Source organism: Macrosteles quadrilineatus, unplaced genomic scaffold, assembly GCF_028750875.1.
Source record: "Macrosteles quadrilineatus isolate MER2022 unplaced genomic scaffold, UCM_ALF_1.0 Scaffold_1__1_contigs__length_201487025, whole genome shotgun sequence".
Lineage (NCBI taxonomy): Eukaryota > Metazoa > Arthropoda > Insecta > Hemiptera > Cicadellidae > Macrosteles > Macrosteles quadrilineatus.
Genome location: NW_026542594.1, coordinates 106,732,645 through 106,760,101, shown reverse-complemented (window position 1 = coordinate 106,760,101; position 27,457 = coordinate 106,732,645). Strand labels below are relative to the sequence as shown.

Below are 27,457 nucleotides of genomic sequence, written 5' to 3'. Positions count from 1 at the left end.
TTTTGGTTGAGTTTTCGACCATTGGACAACCTCTAGTTCAACTTAATGTAAGCTACTTAAAACCGACCATTCTTAAATTCAGAATCAACATTTAAAATAGTATAAGATAAATGTTGCAGGCCGCAGGTTTCCTTGTTTTTTTTATGACAAACTCTTCCAGAAATGATTTTAGTTAGGCATCAAGTAAATGTTAACATACTAGTTAGAAGTTGTACCCTGGGAAAGCTTTGTTGTGGCATCTAATGTGAATAAAAAAAGTCGCTGAGGACAAGCATAAACCCAAGTTAAGTTCAAAGCCCGCACTGCATTCATAATGTTTAGGTCATCTTAGCTCTATACACTACATTGGTCCAATAAATGAAGAAGACCATAGACTTGCTCATGAATCGCAAAATGTCAGCATCAGCTAATTGTTTTGTGATTTTACATAATAGTTCAATTGTTTAATGTTACTGACCACATTTGTCTTATAAAATTGTTAAAGGCGGTGTTAAAATACTATGTTTTGATGAAGGCCCCATGGGAGGTGCCGTGGTTAGATGCTACGACCAGAATTGAGCACTAAAAACCTTAATAGCTTCCCTAAAGATGATAAGCCTTATTTTGTTAATTTCATCAAATTTGTTCCCTCTGTAATTTAAATAAAGAGAAACATTTTTTTCATTTTATAGCAAAATGCCAAATTAATTACAAATTGAACTCAAATGGCTGGAGGAACATTGTACCTGGAATATCGGTGTTTGTTGCAGTACTGTGATACAAGACAATACATGGAAGTGAGAGCCAGGTCTCCTGGCAGTAATGACAGACAGTATTGCTTCTCTACCATTCAGTCCTTTAGTGATATCAACATTTTACCTGGAATATTGGTGTTTGTTGCAGTACTGTGATACAAGACAATACATGGAAGTGAGAGCCAGGTCTCCTGGCAGTAATGACAGACAGTATTGCTTCTCTACCATTCAGTCCTTTGGTGATATCAACATTTTACCTGGAATATTGGTGTTTGTTGCAGTACTGTGATACAAGACAATACATGGAAGTGAGAGCCAGGTCTCCTGACAGTAATGACAGACAGTATTGTTCCTCTACCACTCAGTCCTTTGGTGATATCAACATTTTACCTGGAATATCGGTGTTTGTTGCAGTACTGTGATACAAGACAATACAAGGAAGTGAGAGCCAGGTCTCCCGGCAGTAATGACGGACAGTATTGTTCCTCTACCACTCAGTCCTTTGGTGATATCAACATTTTACCTGGAATATCGGTGTTTGTTGCAGTACTGTGATACAAGACAATACATGGAAGTGAGAGCCAGGTCTCCTGGCAGTATTGACAGACAGTATTGTTCCTCTACCACTCAGTCCTTTGGTGATATCAACATTTTACCTGGAATATCGGTGTTTGTTGCAGTACTGTGATACAAGACAATACATGGAAGTGAGAGCCAGGTCTCCTGGCAGTATTGACAGACAGTATTGTTCCTCTACCACTCAGTCCTTTGGTGATATCAACATTTTACCTGGAATATCAGTGTTTGTTGCAGTACTGTGATACAAGACAATACATGGAAGTGCCTGACAGACAGTATTGCTCCCCTATCATTCAGTCCTTTGGTGACATCAACATTTTACCTGGAATATCGGTGTTTGTTGCAGTACTGTGATACAAGAAAATACATGGAAGTGAGAGCCAGGTCTCCTGGCAGTATTGACAGACAGTTTTGTTCCTCTACCACTCCAGTCCTTTGATGATATCAACATTTTACCTGGAATATCAGTGTTTGTTGCAGTACTGTGATACAAGACAATACATGGAAGTGCCTGACAGACAGTATTGCTCCCCTACCATTCAGTCCTTTGGTGACATCAACATTTTACCTGGAATATCGGTGTTTGTTGCAGTACTGTGATACAAGACAATACATGGAAGTGAGAGCCAGGTCTCCTGGCAGTATTGACAGACAGTTTTGTTCCTCTACCACTCAGTCCTTTGATGATATCAACATTTTAGCTGGAATATCGGTGTTTGTTGCAGTACTGTGATACAAGACAATACATAGAAGTGCCTGACAGACAGTATTGCTCCTCTACCATTCAGTCCTTTGGTGACATCAACATTTTACCTGGAATATCGGTGTTTGTTGCAGTACTGTGATACAAGACAATACATGGAAGTGAGAGCCAGGTCTCCTGGCAGTCCTGACAGACAGTATTGCTCCTCTACCATTCAGTCCTTTGGTGACATCAACATTTTACCTGGAATATCGGTGTTTGTTGCAGTACCGTGATACAAGACAATACATGGAAGTGCCTGACAGACAGTATTGTTCCTCTACCACTCAGTCCTTTGATGATATCAACATTTTACCTGGAATATCGGTGTTTTTTGCAGTACTGTGATACAAGACAATACATGGAAGTGCCTGACAGACAGTATTGCTCCTCTACCATTCAGTCCTTTGGTGACATCAACATTTTACCTGGAATATCGGTGTTTGTTGCAGTACTGTGATACAAGAAAATTTATGGAAGTGAGAGCCAGGTCTCCTGGCAGTATTGACAGACAGTATTGTTCCTCTACCACTCAGTCCTTTCGTGATATCAACATTTTACCTGGAATATCGGTGTTTGTTGCAGTACTGTGATACAAGACAATACATGGAAGTGCCTGACAGACAGTATTGCTCCTCTACCATTCAGTCCTTTGGTGGCATCAACATTTTACCTGGAATATCGGTGTTTGTTGCAGTACTGTGATACAAGACGATACATAGAAGTGAGAGCCCTGACAGACAGTATTGCTCCTCTACCATTCAGTCCTTTGGTGACATCAACATTTTACCTGGAATATCGGTGTTTGTTGCAGTACTGTGATACAAGACAATACATGGAAGTGAGAGCCAGGTCTCCTGGCAGTATTGACAGACAGTATTGCTCCTCTACCACTCAGTCCTTTGGTGATATCAACATTTTACCTGGAATATTGGTGTTTGTTGCAGTACTGTGATACAAGACAATACATGGAAGTGCCTGACAGACAGTATTGCTCCTCTACCATTTAGTCCTTTGGTGACATCAACATTTTACCTGGAATATCGGTGTTTGTTGCAGTATTGTGATACAAGACAATACATGGAAGTGAGAGCCAGGTCTCCTGGCAGTCCTGACAGATAGTATTGCTCCTCTACCATTCAGTCCTTTGGTGACATCAACATTTTACCTGGAATATCGGTGTTTGTTGCAGTACTGTAATACAAGACAATACATGGAAGTGAGAGCCAGTCCTGAAAGACAGTATTGCTCCTCTACCATTCAGTCCTGTGGTGACATCAACATTTTAACTGGAATATCAGTGTTTGTTGCAGTACTGTGATACAAGACAATACATGGAAGTGAGAGCCAGTCCTGAAAGACAGTATTGCTCCTCTACCATTCAGTCCTTTGGTGACATCAACATTTTACCTGGAATATCGGTGTTTGTTGCAGTATTGTGATACAAGACAATACATGGAAGTGAGAGCCAGGTCTCCTGGCAGTCCTGACAGACAGTATTGCCCCTCTACCATTCAGTCCTTTGGTGACCTCAACATTTTACCTGGAATATTGGTGTTTGTTGCAGTACTGTGATACAAGACAATACATGGAAGTGAGAGCCAGGTCTCCTGGCAGTAATGACAGACAGTATTGCTCCTCTACCATTCAGTCCTTTGGTGACATCAACCTTTTTACCTGGAATATCGGTGTTTGTTGCAGTATTGTGATACAAGACAATACATGGAAGTGAGAGCCAGGTCTCCTGGCAGTCCTGACAGACAGTATTGCTCCTCTACCATTCAGTCCTTTGGTGATATCAACATTTTACCTGGAATATCGGGGTTTGTTGCAGTACTGTGATACAAGACAATACATGGAAGTGAGAGCCAGGTCTCCTGGCAGTCCTGACCGACAGTATTGCTCCTCTACCATTCAGTCCTTTGGTGACATCAACATTGTACCTGGAATATTGGTGTTTGTTGCAGTACTGTGATACAAGACAATACATGGAAATGAGAAGTCCTGACAGACAGTATTGCTCCTCTACCATCAGTCCTTTGTTGACATCAACATTTTACCTGTAATATCAGTGTTTGTTGCAGTACTGTGATACAAGACAATACATGGAAGTGAGAGCCAGGTCTCCTGGCAGTATTGACAGACAGTATTGCTCCTCTACCACTCAGTCCTTTGGTGATATCAACATTTTACCTGGAATATTGGTGTTTGTTGCAGTACTGTGATCCAAGACAATACATGGAAGTGCCTGACAGACAGTATTGCTCCTCTACCATTCAGTCCTTTGGTGACATCAACATTTTACCTGGAATATCGGTGTTTGTTGCAGTATTGTGATACAAGACAATACATGGAAGTGAGAGCCAGGTCTCCTGGCAGTCCTGACAGATAGTATTGCTCCTTTACCATTCAGTCCTTTGGTGACATCAACATTTTACCTGGAATATCGGTGTTTGTTGCAGTACTGTAATACAAGACAATACATGGAAGTGAGAGCCAGTCCTGAAAGACAGTATTGCTCCTCTACCATTCAGTCCTTTGGTGACATCAACATTTTAACTGGAATATCAGTGTTTGTTGCAGTACTGTGATACAAGACAATACATGGAAGTGAGAGCCAGTCCTGAAAGACAGTATTGCTCCTCTACCATTCAGTCCTTTGGTGACATCATTATTTTACCTGGAATATCGGTGTTTGTTGCAGTACTGTGATACAAGACAATACATGGAAGTGAGAGCCAGGTCTCCTGGCAGTAATGACAGACAGTATTGCTCCTCTACCATTCAGTCCTTTGGTGACATCAACATTTTACCTGGAATATCGGTGTTTGTTACAGTATTGTGATACAAGACAATACATGGAAGTGAGAGCCAGGTCTCCTGGCAGTCCTGACAGACAGTATTGCCCCTCTACCATTCAGTCCTTTGGTGACATCAACATTTTACCTGGAATATTGGTGTTTGTTGCAGTACTGTGATACAAGACAATACATGGAAGTGAGAGCCAGGTCTCCTGGCAGTAATGACAGACAGTATTGCTCCTCTACCATTCAGGCCTTTGGTGACATCAACCTTTTTACCTGGAATATCGGTGTTTGTTGCAGTATTGTGATACAAGACAATACATGGAAGTGAGAGCCAGGTCTCCTGGCAGTCCTGACAGACAGTATTGCTCCTCTACCATTCAGTCCTTTGGTGACATCAACATTGTACCTGGAATATTGGTGTTTGTTGCAGTACTGTGATACAAGACAATACATGGAAGTGAGAGCCAGGTCTCCTGGCAGTAATGACAGACAGTATTGCTCCTCTACCATTCAGGCCTTTGGTGACATCAACATTTTACCTGTAATATCAGTGTTTGTTGCAGTACTGTGATACAAGACAATACATGGAAGTGAGAGCCAGGTCTCTTGGCAGTCCTGACAGACAGTATTGTTCCTCTACCACTCAGTCCTTTGGTGACATCAACATTTTACCTGGAATATTGGTGTTTGTTGCAGTACTGTGATACAAGACAATACATGGAAGTGAGAGCCAGGTCTCCTGGCAGTCCTGACAGACAGTATTGCTCCTCTACCACTCAATCCTTTGGTGATATCATACTGGGACATATAGATGTGAGTAACTGTAACATAAACATTTAAGTTCAACATAAACAGGCAAGTATGCATATTATGTTACAATGATGCATGTTTCTAAACCATCAACATGTCGATTGAATCATCATGTCAGATATTCATCTTGGTAAGTAAATAAATCTTATAACTATACTTTAATCTGAAATGGCGACCATACTAATGTACAGGAGACTCCCTCTTATCCGGACACCTTTTAACCGGACTACACTCGGCGGAAATGACATCTCTTTAACCAAACAATTTTTATCAGCACATCGGTTTAACCGGACTTGATCGGCATGAATTGGGCGGTACTGAAACAAATTTTCTCGTGGGAAAGATTTAAGACCAGTGATCACGTGTCTAAATACAATGCTCTCCTAAATCTAAGTCAACTACTGTATACAGTATGCATTTAAACGGTCCGTTTTAACGAGTCTTTGGGGACGACGGTTTAACCGGAAAAACCGTCATCCGGACTGGCCTCGGTCCCGAGGAGTCCGGATAAGGGGGAGCCTATTGTAGGTATTTTAAGCCAAGTATGAATGGAGGTGAGTGTAGGATGAGTGGTGTTTCTAGATGCATGTGTGTGGTGTAGTTAATTGTAAGAGAGGAAAAATCTAGGGTTTTGATACAAAAGATATTTATAAAAAAAAATGAGTGCATGTATGTATTAGAGGTTATTTGCAATAAATTAATGCAACATGTAATACCGTGCCTTTTTAAACCAACAGAGTGCAACATAACAAAAGAAATAAAATCCTATTCTTTAAAGCCCCCCATACACGGGCGAGCATGTTCGCGAGCCTGTTGGACGTTTGCAATAGACGGTCGAGCATTCTCGAGAACATGCTCAGCGTTTCCAACAGACGATCGAGCATGCTCGCAAACATGCTTGCCGCCACCGCACAGTACTCTTGCATTCTCCTGCTGTGACAGTTGACTTGTGTTTAAAATGGATGTTAACGCTTTTGTGGCTATTTGCAGTGGGTATGTTTGTTTAGAAGATGAGAATAAACGCAAGCCACAAAAATATGTTGCAAGAATTAATTGGCTTCAAACAGGAATCGGTTCAGTCACATGTCTCTGTTAGCAGAATTATTAATTTTATGTTTAACGAAATTTGCCTCCCCTTAGGCGGGCATAAAATGTAACATGTTGCATATCATTTTAAAGCTTAAAATGTGGAGAAGTTGTTTATAGTTGACAGTTTTTAACACAGTGTATAACGTATAACAAAGTTTTCTTAAGCAAGTTGTGGGGCCTGTTTTATGGATTTTTTAATTTTTTTTTATTTAAGTCGAATTTACAAGGTGTTATATCGGTTTGGCTGTAACAAACTAGACGTTTTTTTTTTAGAATATCAATTAATGTAGATTCTAAAAGAATCATTGATAATATCATAAAGTTAGCTACAAGTTGAGAAATGTTCAGTTGTGAATTGCTTCCAGGCACATTTCCTACAAGTTGGTGATTTGTGACAACTTATAAACTTATTGCTAATTGAGTTGAGCTTTCATCAATAAACCATGTTTTCTAAGTATTATTTATTCATTTTATTTCTGAGTCTGGTGTCCCATAACCTGTTGTGCAACCTGTGTTGGAATAGCAATGTCCATATTATTGTATAAGCTCTCTCTGTTTTGTATTTTCCCTCTTACTGTGACATCATCTGTGTTTGCAATGTTTTATAATAGTCGTTATTTCAAACATAGTTATAAATTCTACTTAATGAGCAAATTGAACATTTTTGCTTTGTATCATGTAGTTCTTGCGTTAATTTATTATTTTCTAACAGTAAAGCATGTCCAGCTTCCGCAGCAAGTGTGAGCAACGTCTCTATAATATCATCAGGATTTTGTTCTTGTTCTTGTAAATCTTGTACTTTATTTAGGACATCTCTGAGCTGCTGGTTTTTCTAGTGGAAGGACATTACTGTCTAATGTTGTGTTTCTTTCAGGGTTCAAGCATTTCGTGTTTGAGAAGTCATTTCCTGCTTCCTTTAAGGCTTTGTTGAACAGTTTATTTTAAAAATTGTCTATTTGTGATTTCGCATAGAGATCTTTACTTTGTTCATAACAATGTATATTAGTTTCTCTAACGTCAGCAGTGTTATTATCACAAAAAAAAATTACCTTATATTTTGAGATGTAATTTTTGTCATTTGTACAGATTTCAGTAATTTTAGCTGGCCAGTGTGAGTACCCTTTTAATTTTATAAACACAATTTGTCCGGTGATAAAGCTAGTTTTGTTGCTTTTTTCCATGTTTAGTTAATCCTGTTGCTGATTTAGTTTTGGAAAGTTTGGCTGGTTCTTTATACCAGGGATCTTGAAATTCAGTGTAAAATTGTATCAGTTTTGAAAAGTTTGGCTGGTTCTTTATGTCAGGGATCTTAAAGTTCAGGTGTAAAATTGTATCAGTTTTGAAAAGTTTGGCTGGTTCTTTATGTCATAAATTTTTGGCCGCCATCTTGGATCCACCATATTGGATACAAAGATTTTTTTTCCAAAAGTAAAGGTAGGGTTGTGACTCATTGTCTCAAATTAGATTTTTAAGCTAAATACGATGCTGTAATTAGTTTAAATAATCTTGATCCATTCTTAAGTTATGAGAACTTTTTATAACTTTATTTTTAGCCCATTTTAACATTGCGCATTCACAAACTAAGACCATAATCTCAAAATAGTGCTAGATAAAGATAATTTAAACCACCATTCATTGTCAAACTATTTTCACTTGGTTATGACAGATGTATTCTTTGGCTGCCATCTTGGATCCGCCATTTTAAAATGTGATACATTATTTCCAATATGAAGGTGGGGTTGGGACCCATCATTTTGAACTACTTTTTTATGCTTAACTCAATGCCGCAATGAGTTTTTTTTTATCAAGCTTTCTTGATGAGATATTACAATTATTTTATTTTAAAAATGTCAATATTTCAAAAACCAAATATGAGTTGATGTCTTAAGAAATGTAGAAAAAAGGTAGGGGGGGAAACTCATTTAAAACTCATCCTGTGTATATATATATATATATATATATATATGAAAAATTGAAAAATAGGGCTACTATATATAAATAAAGATTAAACATTAATAAACTTAGTACCCAAGTAAAATTATTTATAAAAATATTTACTGACTATAGTTTCGGCTCTAAGGCCATTTTCAAAGTTTGAAAATGGCCTTAGAGCCGAAACTATAGGCCTAGTCAGTAAATATTTTAATAAATAATTTTACTTGGGTACTAAGTTTATTAATGTTTAATCTTTATATATATATATATATATATATATATATTTGTATATCTATTGATATATACAGTCCATATATGTGTGTGTGTGTTCGTTAGCACGATAAATCGAGCAAAAATGATCCAATTTCGATTAAATTTAGTACAAACGTGTAAACCTACGTTTATTTGAACGAGTTTGCGAACCAGCATGATCAGAACATGCGAACAGGGTTTTATGGGGAAAAAACAATTCTATGGCAAAAATAAAGCGATTTATGGGGTAAAAATTGGTTTTTCTCGTTCTTGACCCTCGAAAAAACCCATAAAACAACAAAAAATAGGATTTTAGAAAAAAATCAGATTTTGATTTAACATAGTATGTTATGGTCCTTACAATTTTCATAGTTTTTTTTTCAATTTTTGGAAATTTTGATTTTTAATGTGGGTTATAAAATAACGGAAAAATAGGATTTTCCCAATCATGGCCCAAACGATTTTGATAAAAATTTAGTATGTTATAGTCCTTTACATTCTGGACAAAATGGTACACATCCCATTTCTGTAAAAATTGCGGTTCAAAAGTTATTGTAAATTATGTTATTTTCCTATAAAAACCCCAAAAAATAACGGGAAAATCGGATTTTCCCAAAAATGGCCCGAACGATTTTGATAAAAATTTAGTATGTTATAGTCCTTTAAATTCTGAACAAAACTGTACAAATCCCATTTCCGTATATTTACTCTCACCGCTTACACATGATAAAGGTTGTTGACAAACTTATGGGAGAAAGTATGTGTCAGAACGCTGATACCGTTTATTATTTTCCAAATTCGATCAAAACATGTTCATATACAAGCAAACTACAAGAGTTGACTTATTCTCCATAAGAATAACATGGGAATTTTAAATTTAAAATTTTTTGGAATTTTCTCCATAACCATTTGGCGCACAATAACGCTTCAATATACTAAATTATTTGTTTTTTTGAGCTCTACAAAATGACTTGGAAAGAAATTGTGAAATTCTGGGTTTTTAGGGTCAAAAATAGGAAAAACCTATTTTTACCCCATAAAACCCCCCATAAACCCCTATTCCCATAGCCCAATCATGCTGGTTTGCGAACTCGTTCGAATAAATGTAGGTTTACACGTTTATGCCAAATTTCATTAAAATCGGATCATTTTTGCTCGATTTATCGCGCTAACAGACACACACATATATATATAATACATATACAGGGTGTTTTTTTTAAAAACTTGCATCTTTATTTATATAAAAACCGCAATAGATAGAAATATGCGGTTTGCGGGAATCATCTATTGACGTAGGGGGCCCAATTGTTTTGAATTCAACGTTACACTCACATTCCCCCCCTTTCCGCCCCTGCCCCCAACTTATTTTTTTTAAATAGCAAGGTACCCCTTGTGACATATCAAATGAAAGAGCATGAAAAAAGAAAATGTTTGATGAAAAAAAATTAAAAATCGGTTCATAAATTTGCGAGATATTTCCCCCCCCTTCCCCGGAACTTGATTTTTTTTAAATAGCAAAGTACCCCTTGTGACATATCAAATGAAAGAGCATGAAAAAAGAAAATTGTTGGTGAAATTTATTTTTCATTTGATATATCACAAGGGCGGGTACCTTGCTATTAAAAAACAAGTTATTGGTAGGGGAAAAGGGGGGGGATTATCTCACAAATTCATGAGCCGATTTTTAATTTTTTTTCACCAAAAATTTTCTTTTTTCATGCTCTTTCATTTGATATGTCACAAGGGGTACCTTGCTTTAAAAAAAAAATTAACTTCCGGGGGGGAGGGGGGGAATATCTCACAAATTTATGAACCGATTTTCAATTTTTTTTCATCAAACGTTTTGTTTTTTCATGCTCTTTTATTTGATATGTCACAAGGGGTACCTTGCTATTTAAAGAAATTAAGTTGGGGGGAAAGGGGGGGAATGTAAATGTAACGCTGAATTAAAAAAAATTGTACCCCCTACGTCAATAGATGATTCCCGCCAACTGCATATTTCTATCTATTGCGGTTTTTACATAAATAAAGATGCAAGTTTAAAAAAAAAAACACCCTGTATAATAAGTATGATTGTGTTTAGGGCTACTACTATATAAATAATTGAAAACATTGTAAAAACATTAGTACCCTTTTAAATTCATTTTTAATTAATAAACGACGTGTTTCAACACTTAGGTCATAGTCATGTTTACATTTACAAATACAATAACAAAAATAATGAAAGGAATAAATAGTCATATGTTCAGTTAACTTAGAATTTAGAGGATCTTGATTTAATCTTTGTTTAATTTTGCGTATATTATATAATATTTCAGTTTTTTTTTTTTATTTTATTGCAACTGTAGGATTTTTTCAAATATCGGATTTGTTTTATTTATGTTCATGGTATTCAATAAATTTTGAGGGTATTTTTTTGTAATTTGTGTATATATGAAAATCTTCTTTGACATTTAATTTTGTTTTATTTCTTTCATATTCTAGAATTTCTAAATTTTCATTTATATTTTTGTACTCATGTCGAGTTTCGATTAGGTGCTCTGCAAAATTTGATTTCATTGTAGTTTTGTTACCTGATTTTAACGCTTGTATATGTTCCTGGAACCTTTTCTTAAAGCTACGACTTGTTTGGCAAATGTATGATTTGTTGCAGTCTGAACATTTAATTTGATAAATGCCTGATTTGTTTATATCTTTAACTTGGTTGTTATGTGCTTCATTAGAAATTTTTCTTTTTATCATCCGAAAGGCATTATTTTTTGTTTTGTAACTTATTTTCAAATTTGAATTTTGAAAGGTTTTTCTTGTTGCTTTGTTTATGGTTGTACTATGGGGTATGCAAATATATTCTTTTTTATTGTTTTCTTCAATTGATCTTTGTGTTTCATATTTCTTTTTAATTTTCTTTTGAATCATTTTTTCAATTATAGAAGATTTGTACCCATTTTTCAAGGCTAAATATAGGATGATGTTTTTCTCTTTTTCAAAATCTTTGCTTGACATTGGTATATTTACTAATCGATGGGTCATTGAATGAAAAGTTGACAATTTGTGCTGCCATGGGTGATTTGAATTTGATGGTATGGTTATGTCTGTTGTAGTTGGTTTTCGGTATATTTTAAAACTATGCATGTGTCTTTCTTTCGAAATTGTTATGTCTAGAAAGTTGATTTGTGAATTTTGTATTTCTTTAGAGAATTTAATTTGCGATGAAAGAGAATTTATGTGTTTATGTAGTTCTTCTGCTTCAATTTGAGTGCCTTCAAATAGGCATAGAATGTCATCAACATATCGGTACCAATACAACAGTTTTGATTTGTAAGGATTTGTTTCGTTTAAAATTTTTGTTGTTTCTAGATTGTTCATGTAAATATCTGCTAAAAGTCCTGAGAGGGGAGAGCCCATGGGTAAACCGTCTTCTTTTATGTAAAATGAATTGTTGTATTGAAAATAATTTTGTTTTAGTGTAACTTTTGTTAGTTTGATTATGTCATTAATTTGTGTTCTTGTTAGTTTTCCATGGTCGATTAATTGTTGTTCGAGTATCTCAATGGTTTCATCTATAGGTATGTTTGTATACATGTCATTTATATCAAATGTAAGAAACAATGAATTCTGTGGTATATTTATATCTTTAATTTTGTCTATCAATTCATATGTATTATTGATTCCATAGCTGAAAAATTAAAAGAAAATGATGCAATATTAACACAAGCTGACAAAGGAAATTCAATAGTTGTCATAAAGAAAACTGATTACCAACATAAGGTTAGTGCTTTTCTTGAAAAAGGCAAATTTAAATTATTAACAAAAGACCTAACAGAAACATTCACAAAAACTACAAATTCAACAATATCGAAATGCAAAAGCATCACACAAAAAGACAAAATATCTTTGAAAATGCCAAATCCAAAATCCCCTACATTAAAAGCACAACCAAAAACACACAAACAAGACATTCCAATTAGACCAATAGTCAATTTTCGACAAGCCCCTACTTACAATTTATGTAAATATTTGCACAGTAAAATAAAACACAATATAAATTTGAACAACACTGTCAATGTATCAGACAAAATTAAAGATATAAATATACCACAGAATTCATTGTTTCTTTCATTTGATATAAATGACATGTATACAAACATACCTATAGATGAAACTATTGAGATACTCGAACAACAATTAATCGACCATGGAAAACTAACAAGACCTCAAATTAATGACATAATCAAACTAACAAAAGTTACACTAAAACAAAATTATTTTCAATACAACAATTCATTTTACATACAAGAAGACGGTCCACCCATGGGCTCTCCCCTCTCTGGACTTTTAGCAGATATTTACATGAACAATCTAGAAACAACAAAAATTTTAAACGAAACAAATCCTTACAAATCAAAACTATTGTATTGGTACCGATATGTTGATGACATTCTATGCCTATTTGAAGGCACTCAAATTGAAGTAGAAGAACTACATAAACACATAAATTCTCTTTCATCGCAAATTAAATTCTCTAAAGAAATACAAAATTCACAAATCAACTTTCTAGACATAACAATTTCGAAAGAAAGACACATGCATAGTTTTAAAATATATCGAAAACCAACTACAACAGACATAATCATACCATCAAATTCAAATCACCCATGGTAGCACAAATTGTCAACTTTTCATTCAATGACCCATCGATTAGTAAATATACCAATGTCAAGCAAAGATTTTGAAAAAGAGAAAAACATCATCCTATATTTAGCCTTGAAAATGGGTACAAATCTTCTATAATTGAAAAAATGATTCGAAAGAAAATTAAAAAGAAATTTGAAAAACAAAGATCAATTGAAGAAATCAATAGAAAAGAATATATTTGCATACCCCATAGTACAACCATAAACAAAGCAACAAGAAAAACCTTTCAAAATTCAAATTTGAAAATAAGTTACAGAACAAAAAAATAATGCCTTTCAGATGATAAAAAACAAAATTTCTAATGAAGCACATAACAACCAAGTTAAAGATATAAACAAATCAGACATCAAATTAAATGTTCAGACTGCAACAAATCCTACATTGGCCAAACAAGTCGTAGCTTTAAGAAAAGGTTCCAGGAACATATACAAGCGTTAAAATCAGATAACAAAACTACAATGAAATCAAATTTTGCAGAGCACCTAATCGAAACTCGACATGAGTACAAAAATATAAATGAAAATTTAGAAATTCTAGAATATGAAAGAAATAAAACAAAATTAAATGTCAAAGAAGATTTTCATATATACACAAATTACAAAAAATACCCTCAAAATTTATTGAATACCATGAACATAAATAAAACAATCCGATATTTGAAAAAATCCTACAGTTGCAATAAAATTAAAAAACTGAAATATTATATAACTAGCTGTTGTACCCGTGCTTTGCAACGGGAAGAGGACACAAAATAGAAACATTTTAATCTTTACATCTGTTGCATATAATAGTTACACATCCGCCAACGCTTTTAGAAACAATACCCCCGCCGCAGCAAACCTGCAGGCTAAGCGAATTTCCATTTGCCTGATTGGATTTGAACTCAAATGTCTCCTTAAAAATATCACATTTATTCCCTATTTAAATACATTAGTTTCAAGAGTAGGCCTACTTAGGTTTGCTGCAACAGGGAGGGTACAAAGGTGTTTTTTTGTAAAATGTAATAGTTTAGTATGAAATGAATGCATTTTCTAAATTTAATCAAAATATGTTCATAAACAAGCAAACTACAACAGTTTACTTATTCTCCATAAGAATAACATGGAAATTTTAAATTTACAGATGTTTTTAATTTTCTCCGTAACCATTAGGCGCATAATAACGCTTCAATATACTAAATTATTTGTTTTTTTAAGCTCTACAAAATGGTTTAGAAAGCAATTGCTAAATTATAAGTTTTTTGAGTCAAAAATGGGAAAAACCTATTTTTACCCCATAAAACCCCCCCTAAACCCCTGTTCCCATAGTCCGATCGTGCTGGTTTGCAAACTCGTTCGAATAAACGTAGGTTTACACGTTTGTACCAAATTTCATCGGATGATTTTTGCTCGAGTTGTCGCGCTAACGGACACATATATAAATATATATATATATATATATAAATAAAGATTAAACATTAAAAAACTTAGTACCCAAGTAAAATTATTTATTAAAATATTTACTGACTATAGTTTCGGCTCTAAGGCCATTTTCAAAGTCTTTTTTTTTTTTTTTTTTTTTTTGTAATTTTGTAACTAACATAAATAGTAAAAGTTACGGAGTAGAATGCTTTATCACTGGTCTGTCAGATCATGATGGGCAACTGTTTAAGTTAATAGTAACTAAGGGTAGCAATGATAAGAAGTGTAAAATAAATTTGGAGAGTAGAAAGTTCAGCCAGGATAGTATAAAAAAAAAAAAAAGACTTTGAAAATGGCCTTAGAGCCGAAACTATAGTCAGTAAATATTTTAATAAATAATTTTACTTGGGTACTAAGTTTTTTAATGTTTAATCTTTATTTATATATAGTAGCCCTATTTTTCTATTTTTCACATATATATATATATATATATGAATTTGAACGGATGGTGTTTTTGGTCTCTAGGGACCTGAAAACGAAAAAGTAAATCGGTCCCGGGTCCAGGTCTTACTATGAGTACTACGGTAATAGCTTATTCCCTATATGGGAAATTCGCTCAAATTCAACTTTTGTAGCCTAAATAGAAACGTTTAAGTTATATGACTTTTAAATCTGGTAAGTAGTGGATACCACCATTTTGGTTTTGATTAATTTTAAATCTTGTGTAGGCTGATATGAGAAAAACTTACCAAATCTTCGAATAAAACATTGACATACATGATTTATGCCTTCATCTTACATATCTTTTAATTTATTACTGACATTTTAAATTTCAATTTTTAAGTTGCAAAAATACTAATTATTAAATTTAAATGAACATTTTTCTTAAATTTCACTCTTCTTTATATTACATCACAAATAATTTAGCATTAAAGACAGCAGACAAAACTAATATGATTATCAAAGCATCAAGGACTAAAAAATGTAATAGCAAATGCAGTATATGTTTCATTGCATCTCTGATTCTACTCTACAAAAATATCAACAAACAACTTATACAAACCAGTACTTTTAATCAGTTCCATCGTCCATTGCCTTTACATTTTCACACTTACCATTAAGTAAACATAGTTACAGATATTTCATTGATTTTAGAAACAAAAAACCACTGTGTACTGCTTAGTTTTATGATATTTTCCTTGGTTTAATTTAATCAGTGGTGTGGCAAAACACAAATAATAAATGTATCAAATAAAGGAAATGTGAACTGAAAGCTATGTTAAGATAAAATAAGAGTATTTTGTACTATTTGATAATCAAATATAGTTACACATATACAACAGATTTTAGAAAACAAAAATCGACGTACAATTTAGTTATTGAAGATATTCTTTAGTTTAATTTAAGCATAGGTTTAGCAAAACACAATAACTTAATTTACCTAAATATACATATAAAAAACAATGTGTTGTGCAAGTTATGATAAGTTAATCTAACACATGTTAAGCAGTTAGAATTTATTTAAAGTAGCCTCCAAATTCATATAAAACATCTAGATACTTTGTAATTGTTATACTGTTTCCATGAAAACATATCATTAACATTATTTTCATAACTTAGACACTTTAAAAAATCCAAAGCAAAGCCGGAGTTGATACAGCAACGGTTATAGAATATTTTTTTTCTATAATCATTGACTTAGTTTTAGAATAAATAATCCATGATAAAAGGCTAGTTTAAATAAACCTACCTCATAGTTATGGAACATATTATATTTAATTTCTTTGTATCAGCTGTCTGAAATTGTGAAATATGCAGTTTAGCAGTTCTTGTTTACATTTAAATGTCAAAGCAAATGTAAACAAACATTGTTAGGGTTCTCATCACAGCCATGGAGACCAATCAATATTTACTTTTAAAATGTTCACTTCAGAACTTTTAAAGCCAAGGGGTAAAGCCTTCGGTCAGTATCGAAATGTGAATAGTCCTATAATGGTCCTTGGTATGGTAGCTATATTTTTGTTTAATTTAAGCCCAGTTGGTTCAGTAGTTTTTGCACCTATTAGTAATACACATACAGACAGACACCATTAGATTTTTATATAATAGTATAGATAGTATAGATATACGCAAAATTAAACAAAGATTAAATCAAGATCCTCTAAATTCTAAGTTAACTTAACATATGACTATTTATTCCTTTCATTATTTTTGTTATTGTATTTGTAAACGTAAACATGACTATGACCTAAGTGTCGAAACATGTCGTTTATTAATTGAGCGGAGCGAGCGAAGCTCTTATACATCGACTTTTATGCATTTCGTAATATGCAAACTCCTCCTAGACAGCTGAATCAATCGTTTTAAAATTTTGGATGGTGATAAAGACCATATCGGTGAGTGCCAACATCCATATGGTGTTAAAAATAACTCTCAGGAATCCGCCCCACTGGGTCTCAAAGTTTCAATGTAATCCTTATGGAAGCAGTATTTGACACATAAACAAAGACATATATGATCAGCTGTTGACTTTTGAATGCAGTAGATAAAGAAATAGCTGATAGCATTATTCCTCAGATATTAGAACAGAAACGGTATGAATCATAAATATCATCAGTAATATGACGACACTAGCTTGAGGTCCGTGACGTAGGAAGTGCTAAAGGATTTACTTAAGGTGAGCAGTCTGGAGTGTGGAAACTGTTTATGACGATTAGATTTAGGTATCTGCATTCCTAAAATTCTATGGGAAGGGAGGACAACGGGTCCACGATGTAGGAAGTGGTGAAGGATGTACTAAAGGTGAGCAGTCTGGAGTGTGGAAACTGTTTATGACGATTAGATTTAGGTATCTGCATTCCAAAAATTATAAGGGAAGGAAGGAAAACAGGTCCGCGACGTAGGAAGTGATGAAGGAAGTAGTATAGACGAGCTGTCCGGAGTGTGGGAACTACTTATGACCATTATATTAAGGTATGATCACTTAACATATCAAAAATTTGATAATGGAGCTGGCGTATATGGCTTAGTCACGAAACTGAATTACAATGGGAAGCCAAAGTTGTCTGATTACAACAAAGCTTTCAAACAACTTACAACTTCTTTCAAAAATAAAAATTATGATTACCTTATCTGTGTTCCATTGGGATGTGTGAGGGACAAGGTGCCAATAAAGCACTTTGTATCAAATATCATTAAATTTCAACGGGACACTGGAGCTAAAATAGACATTGTAGCCTATAATCAGAACTCAGCTACAAGAATGTTAAACAACGGATTTAAACATGACGAATTTATAAATTGCTTGAAGAAGCTAATAAAAGCAGAGGCAACATCACTCCAGCTCACAACAACATCAAGAATAACAAGTCATAACGATGTGGTGCAGTCCATTGATTCACAATCATCAAAGTCGCCTTCGTCGCCTGAGAGAGATGGTTCCTCTGTTGGGCAACACAACACATCTCCGCCCGGAGCTGAAAACTTCGAGCTTCAGTGCAGCAAGACAAGTCACCAGCAGTGTGAAGTGCAAAAGCAGAGCATAGTGTCATGTGAAATTATAAGATCACCAAATGTGAATCCCTCTACACCACAACACATTACACTCAACCGACACTCTACCCCAACTACCCAAAGTGTTCTTAGTTTAGATAATAGCATAATACAGTATGTAAATAATGAAGATCATGTAACTACCAAAAGTAGTTTTTTAGAAGCACAAACATGGCCCTGGTTGCCAATAAAGTAATTAAGCCTTTAAAACAAATTTCATTTAACAGTACAAAATTAAAAACTAACATTTTAAATATATTTCATCAAAACATCCAACATCTCAAATCTAAAATTGACTCTTTAAAAATAACAGAAGAAATAAAACCGGAAGTAATTATATTAACTGAGCACAAATTAAAAATGCATGAAATTGAAAAATTGAAAATACCGGGTTATATAGTAGCTAGTTGTTATGCCAGAACAGATTACAATGGTGGAGGGGTAATTATTCTTCTATCAGAAAAAATTTCATTTCAAAATTTAAATTGCCAATCCATTAAAAACATTAATCTAGATAAAATATTTGAGTCTTCATTAATTGAAATAAAAACAGGGAAGGAAAAACTAATAATTGCTGGGGTATATAGAACACCATCAGAAAATATTGATGACTTTCTACAGAAATTAAACCTGTTATTGGATATGATGGACAGAAAAAAGACAAACTTTGTAATGGGTGGGGACTTTAATATTGATGTTTTAAAAGAGGGTAAAAAGAAAAGTGATTTTATGAATATTTTAAAAATGCATGGTCTTCATTATACAATTAATATTCCCACTAGAACTACTCAAAAATGTGAATCAGCAATAGATAATTTTGTAACTAACATAAATAGTAAAAGTTACGGAGTAGAATGCTTTATCACTGGTCTGTCAGATCATGATGGGCAACTGTTTAAGTTAATAGTAACTAAGGGTAGCAATGATAAGAAGTGTAAAATACATTTGGAGAGTAGAAAGTTCAGCCAGGATAGTATAAACATGTTTATTAAAGATCTAGCTAATGAAGATTGGACCCAGCTGTACACTAGACCAGTAGATGAAAAATTTACCTATTTTTACGATATTCTGAAATATTATTTCAATTTGCATTTTCCAAAAGCCAAAACAGTAAAACATAATAATCACAACCAATGGATTGATGATGAAGTCATTTTTAAGAGAAGAAACATAATTGATCAGTACCATGTGTATAGAAACAACAAAAGTAATATAGTATTAAAAAACCTTATTAAAGAACAAAAGAAGCAGTATAACCTAATGATTCAAACAAAGAAAAAAAATATGTTTAGTAATAAAATTAAAAATTCTGCTAATGTTAACAAAACGGTATGGAGAATGGTGAACAACGAAATACGAAGTAAAAGAGAAAAGCAATTTTCTAATATTGTTCTAAAGCACAATGGAATTAAAATTAAAAACCCTGATATTGTTTCAAATGTTTTAAATGATTACTTTGCTGATGTGGTGGAAAATCAGGTCATACCCAAAATTAACCTTAATAAAAACGTGTTACCAGTTGGTATAAACGCTTACTCTACAGAAACAAGATTCAATTGCAAAACCATTGACGAGAAAATACTAAATAATATGATTGATTCTCTGAAACCAAAGTGGTCATCCGGATATGACGAAATTCCAACTAAAATTCTAAAAGAAGCCAAATCAGTTCTATTAAAGCCATTGGTTCACGTTATAAACTCTTCCCTTATAACTGGTGTTTACCCGGCACAGCTAAAAATTTCCAAGATAATTCCTGTTCATAAAAAGGGGACACTTGAGGAGGTTTCTAATTATAGACCATTAGCAATACAACCATCACTTTCCAAACTCTTTGAGAAAGGTATACTGTACCAATTAATAGATTATTATGAAAAAAACAATATGTTAGACTCAGAACAACACGGCTACAGAAAAGACAAGTCCACCACATCAGCATTGATATCTTTTATTGAAGATATTTTAGATAATTTAGATAAAGACAATTGTGTTGTTGGTGCTTTTTTAGATATGACTAAAGCTTTTGATAGTGTTCACCATCCCACATTAATCAATAGGCTTGAAAGTAATGGTATTTCTGGTAAAGAGTTAAACTGGATTAAGTCTTACTTAGAAGGGAGGAAACAGCTAGTATGTTAACATTAAATTTGTAGACAACAAAAATGAATATGATGTTAAATCTAAGTTAAGACAGGTTAAATACTCGGTACTTCAAGGATCTGTTTTAGGGCCGTTCTTATTCTTGTGTTATCTGGGAGGTATGCAGGAACTTTTGACAAATAAAATTGATAATATTAGACTATGTCTGTATGCAGATGACATTAGCATGGCAATCCATGACAAAGACAAAACTGAAGCAGAACAAAAAATGAAAGAGGCCATAACAGTAGTAAACACTTTCCTAAATGAAAGAAATCTTTTATTAAATAGAAGTAAAACATCATTGGTGAAATTTTCTTGCACAAACTTAAAAAACAAAGCCAATTTTGATAATTTTGAAGAAAAAACAAAGTTTTTGGGACTTACAGTTGATAATACATTAAACTGGTCCAAACATGTTGATAATGTTTGTTGGAAAATAAGCTCTGGAATTTTCATTATCAATAGACTTCGCCCGTTTTGTAATGAGCAAACACTGAAGACAATTTACTATGCTCATATCCATTCACATTTATCATATGGATTAGAAATTTATGGGGGTACAAGCGACTATAACTTAAAAAGAATATTATGCTTACAGAAGGATGCTATTAGATGCATGCTAAATTTAAAGAAAAGAGGCCTCTTGTAAAAACTATTTTAAAGATTTAGGGTTTCTAACAGTTTATAGTTTATACATTTACAAAACAATACTTTATGTGAAAAAAAATGAATCAAAATTACAGCGACAACAGGACATTCATGAGCATGACACAAGGAACAAACAAAATTTTACAGTTAAAAAGCATAAAAAAGAAAAATTTAAACAAAGACCAGATTATATTGGCATCAAATTTATCAACCACCTCCCAGATAGCATTAGGAGAGAGCTGAGTATGAATATGTTTAAAAGAAAATTGAAAACATTTCTAATAATTAATTCTATTTATAGTAAAGAGGATTTTTTTAAACTATGAGTAGACTATTTATTTTAGTTTTTTAACATTATGTGTGTATAACAATGTAACAACAATGTAACAATGACGCATTCATGTGCAGTTATGTACGTTCTGAATAAAGATTTGATTGATTGATTGATTGATTGTATTTGCAATCCTATGATGCTATGGGAAGGGAGGGAAACAGGTCCGTGACGTAGGAAGTGGTGAAGGAAGTAGTAAAGGCGAGCAGTCCGGAGTGTGGGAACTGTTTTGTTTATGACGATTAGATTAAGGTATCTGCAATCATAAAACAACGACAAATTTGATCATGTCTCTCCCTTTCGAGAAGTAGCTAGTCTGCTTCCCGTTGAAGCCATGTGCAGGTTGTTGACGTGCTGCATGACCCACCGAGTGTTGTCACTTTGTGAGCCCGACTATTTACGCGAGAGGCTTTCTCTTCGCGATGAGGTTTCCCAGCGAAGGACACGTCATGGTGGGAGGCTTCACCTCCCAAAAGTTTCTCTAGAGCTTGGGAGGAAGAGCTTCTCATATTTTGGTTCCTCGTTGTACAATGGTCTACCCGGCGGCCTGAAGGTTGTTGCATCTAGCAAAACATTTAAAGAAAAACTTAAAGATATCTTTTTAAAAAAATTGTAATTATTGTCTAAGTGTATAACGACCACATTGATATGTTGAATTGTTTTGTAAAAAATTTCAAATTGTTATGTATAATTGATTGTTGAATAAGATGTTTAGCATAGGGACGAAAGTTGTTCTGAAAAGCTGGTGTACCAGAGAAACGCTGAATAAAGACATTTTTATTTATTTATTTATTTATTTAAAATGCTATGGGAAGGGAGGAAAACGGGTCCGCAACGTAGGAAGTGATGAAGGAAGTAGTCAAGGCGAGCTGTCGGGAGTGTGGGAACTGTTTATGACGATTAGATTAAGGTATCTGCAATCATAAAATGCTATGGAAAGGGAGGAAAACAGGTCCACGATGTAGGAAGTGGTGAAGGAAGTAGTCAAGGCAAGCTGTCCGGAGTGTGGGAACTGTTTATGAAGATCAAGATATCTGCAATCCTGGCGTGGGAACTGTTTATGACAATTAGATTAAGGTATGTGCAATCCTGAAATGCTATGGGAAGGGAGGTAAACAGTTCCGTGACGTAGGAAGTGATGAAGGAAGTAGTATAGGCGAGCTGTCCGGAGTGTGGGAACTGCTTATGACCATTATATTAAGGTATTTGTAATCCTATGATGCTATGGGAAGGGAGGGAAACAGGTCTGTAACGTAGAAAGTGGTGAAGGAAGAAGTAAAGGCGAGCAGTCCGGAGTGTGGGAACTGTTTATGACTATTAGATTAAGGTATCTGCAATCATAAAATGCTATGGGAAGGGAGGTAAACAGGTCTGTGACGTAGGAAGTGGTGAAGGAAGTAGTAAATGCGAGTAGTCCGGAGTGTGGGAACTGTTTATGATCATTAGATTAAGGTATTTGCAATCCTATGATGCTATAGGAGGGAGGGAAACAGGTCCGCGACGTAGGAAGTGGTGAAGTAAGTTGTAAATGCGAGCAGTCCGGAGTGTGAGAACTGTTTATAACGGTTAGATTAAGGTATCTGCAATCACAAAATGCTATAGGAAGGGAGGTAAACAGGTCCGTGACGTAGGAAGTGGTGAAGGAAGTAGTAAATGAGAGCAGTCCGGAATGTGGGAACTGTTTATGACGATTAGATTAAGGTATCTGCAATCATAAAATGCTGTGGAAAGGGAGGAAAACAGGTCCACGATGTAGGAAGTGGTGAAAGAAGTAGTCAAGGCAAGCTGTCCGGAGTGTGGGAACTGTTTATGAAGATCAAGGTATCTGCAATCATAAAATGCTATGGGAAGGGAGGGAAACGGGTCCGCGACGTAGGAAGTGATGAAGGAAGTAGTCAAGGCGAGCTGACCGGAGTGTGGGAACTTTTTATGACTATTAAATTAAGGTATCTGCAATCATAAAATGCTATGGGAAGGGAGGAAAACGGGTCCGCGACGTAGAAAGTGATGAAGGGAGTAGTCAAGGCATGCAGTCCGGTGTGTGGGAACTGTTTATGACGATTTGATTAAGGTATCTGCAATCCTAAAATGCTATGGAAAGGAGGTAAACAGGTCCGTGACGTAGGAAGTGGTGAAGGAAGTAGTAAATGCGAGCAGTCTGGAGTGTGGGAACTGTTTATGACGATTAGATTAAGGGATCTACAATCCTAAAATGCTATGGGAAGGGTGAGTTAAGGTCCGAGACGTATGAAGTGGTGAAGGCAGTAGTCAAGGTGAGCTGTCCGGAGTGTGGGATCTGTTTATGACGATTAGATTAAGTTATTTACAATCTTAAAATTCTATGGGAAGAGAGGGAAACAGGTCCTCGACGTAAGAAGAGGTGAAGGAAGTAGTAAGGTGAGCAGTGTGGAGTTTGGGAACTGGAAACCGTTTGTAGCAGTTAGATTAATGCTGAAATACTATGAGAAGGGATGGAAGCATCCCCACGACATAGAAAATGGCGAAAGAAGTAGTAAAGGCCAGCAGTGCGGAGTGTTGGGAATGTTTGTGGCAATTAGATTAACGTATCTAAATACTAAATCGCTATGGAAAGTGATGAAAACAGGTCCACGATGTACGAAATGGCTTAGAAAGTAGTAAAGTATGAGCATAGTGCGAAAACAGTCTGTGGCAGTTAGATTGACGTATCTTTGATCCAAAAATGCTATGAGGAGGGAAGGAAACAATTCTATGACCTAGGAAATGGTGAAGGAAGTAGTAAGGCTTGCAGTGCAGAGTGTGGGAACTGTCTTTGGCAATTAATGTATCTGCAATCCAAAAATGCTATGGGAAGAGAGGGAAATAGGTCCACGACGTAGGGGGTAGTGAAGGAAGTAGTAAATGTGAGCGTGTTGAGTGTGGGAATGGATTAATGTATCTGCAATGCTAAAACGCTATGGGAAGAGACTGTAGACTTTAGGGTAAAATAATTACGAAGCACGAATCGATACTTATTTTGATACATGCAATCGTTTACAATATAAATTTACAAGGCCGGACGCACACAGATCAAGCATTTCACCTGAAGCAAGTGTTGCGAGGCAAAATGTTTCGCTGGGTACGAGCACCCCATGTATTTCAATGGGACGCCGCACACTGATCAAGCAAACGTTGCGAGGCGCCTCGCAACGCCTTGAAACATTTGAGCAGTTGCTCGACGAATGGATCCCATACAGCACGATGTTTGATGTTTCAAGGAGCAAAATGTTCTGCGCATGCGCCAAATGTCTTCTATTGAACAATATTGTTGTTTAATTTTTCTTGCTACCATTTTGGTAGTCATGCAGCCCATGCAAAGTAGTAAAATAATTAATAAATTACCAAGGCTACTCAGTTTATTAATCATTATTTATATAACCATCACGACACTATCTATCTAATAATAATTCCTTACGGTATTTAAAACCCTTCCTATAAAATAGTATAGCATTTATTCGACAATAATTATAAAATTTCCCTGGATCTGATATAATTTCTGAGAGGAAAGCTGTTTATCAACAGATTGATTGTTTGAACCCAATGTTGTCTTTCTATTTAGTCCAGCATTTTGCAAAAACTGACATACAGCAATAGTTGACTTCCTCGTCACATATGTTAAAACAATACTGTAGTATAAGACCAGTAATAAACATAATATGTAATTCTAATATTTTTTTTCTTAATTTTGCTTGAAACCAAATGCTGAATCATGCTTGAACCTCCCGCACACTGGAGAAGCAAATAAACAAAACCCTTCAAGCAAATCGTTGTGCAACATTTTGCTTCAGGTGAAATGCTGGATCAGTGTGCGCCCAGCCCAACTGAGTTGACAACAGGTGATTTTTACTCCATAGAGGATAAAAACTATTTTTACTTCCTAAAGAGTAAAAATGCTACTTTAGACCCGCAACGCATGCATTAAAAATGACTGGTATTACTGCAGTATGACCAAAACAATATAATATAAACCCTTGATGACCCCGCTCAATTTTGTGGATGCCTCTGCGAACGCCACCTTTTTAAAATTGAATTTAAAAGGGTACTAATGTTTTTACAATGTTTTCAAGTATTTATATATATATATATATATATGAATTTGAACGGATGGTGTTTTTGGCCTCTAGGGACCTCAAAACTTAAAAGTAAATCGATCCCGGGTCCAGGTCTTACCATGAGTACTACGGTAATAGCTTGTTCCCTATATCGGAAATTCGCTAAAATCAGACAAATCAGGGAAGAATCTTACACATTCACATGTTAAAAAATACACCTAACCATATAATCAAAATTTACTATGAATTCAAAAAATATGTAATTAACTATTTATTTATTTGATTTGTATACATACTTTTATAACTCATACTGTGATCATGGCCTTAGTGTCCAAATACGTATCAGTTTAAATAAAAATTAATTACAGGGTACTCTGGTTTTAGCGAATTTCCCATAGGGAATAAGCTATTACCGTAGTACTTATGGTAAGACCTGGACCAGGGACCGATTTACTTTTTCGTTTTGAGGTCCCTAGAGGCCAAAAACACCATCTGTTGAAATTCATATATATATATATGTCTGTTAGCACGATAAGTCGAGCAAAAATGATCCGATTTTGATGAAATTTGGTATAAACGTGTAAACCTACATTTATTCGAACGAGTTCGCGAACCAGCATGATCGGACTATGGGAACGGGGGTTTATGGGGGGTTTTATGGGGTAAAAATAGGTTTTTCCCATTTTTGACCCTTAAAAAACAAAATTTCACAATTTCTTTCCAAACTATTTTGTAGAGCTTAAAAAAACAAATAATTTAATATATTGAAGCGTTGTTATGCGCCTAATGGTTACGGAGAAAATTCCAAAAAATTGTAAATTTAAAATTCCCATGTTATTCTTATGGAGAATAAGTCAACTGTTGTAGTTTGCTTGTTTATGAACATATTTTGATGGAATCTGGAAAATACATTCATTTCTTACTAAACTATTAATATTTTACAAAAAAACAAAAAAAATTTTGTTACCCTCCCTGTTGCAGCAAACCTACGTACTCGTTAAACTAATTCTATTTCAATAAGGGAAAAAGTGATATTTTTATGGTGGAATTTTAGTGTAAATCCAATCAGGCTAATGAAAATTCGCTTAGTCTGCAGGTTTGCTGCAGCGGGGTTATTTATTATTTCGCTTATTACGTTAGCACGATAACTCGAGCAAAAAGGATCTGATTTTGATTAAATTTTGTATAATCGTGTAAACCTACATTTATTTGAACGAGTTCGCGAACCAGCATGATCGGACTATGGAAACGGGGGTTTACGGGGGTTTTATGGGATAAAAATAGGTTTTTCCCATTTCTGACCCTAAAAACACAAAATTTCACAATTTCTTTCCAAACCATTTGTTGAGCTTAAAAAACAAATAGTTTAGTATATTGAAGCGTTATTGTACGCCTAATGGTTACGGAGAAAATTCCAAAAAATTTAAATTTAAAATCCCCATGTTATTCTATGGAGAAAATGAAAACTGTTGTAGTTTGCTTGTTTATGAACATATTTTGATCCAATTTGGAAAATACATTCATTTCTTAAACTAACATTAAAAAATACCCCCGCCGCAGCAAACCTGCAGACTAAGCGAATTTTCATTAGCCTGATTGGATTTACACTAAAATTCCACCATAAAAATATCACTTTTTCCCTTATTGAAATAGAATTAGTTTAACGAGTAC

At 34.6% G+C, this 27,457-nt stretch overlaps 1 protein-coding gene across 4 annotated transcripts in view; it reads left to right on the top strand.

Moving 5' to 3' along the window:
- Positions 1-27,457, top strand: part of LOC128982764 (steroid hormone receptor ERR1) — a 143,050-nt gene that overhangs the window by 53,105 nt on the left and 62,488 nt on the right. Inside the window, exon 1 of one of the 4 annotated variants that reach the window (XM_054401752.1) lies at positions 5,565-5,675. The exons of the other annotated variants lie outside the window; for them this stretch is intronic. Coding sequence (XP_054257727.1) covers positions 5,580-5,675 — 96 coding nt within the window. The 5' untranslated portion in view covers positions 5,565-5,579. Of the gene's footprint in view, positions 1-5,564; positions 5,676-27,457 lie in introns of those variants that run through there. 4 annotated transcript variants of the gene reach the window in all.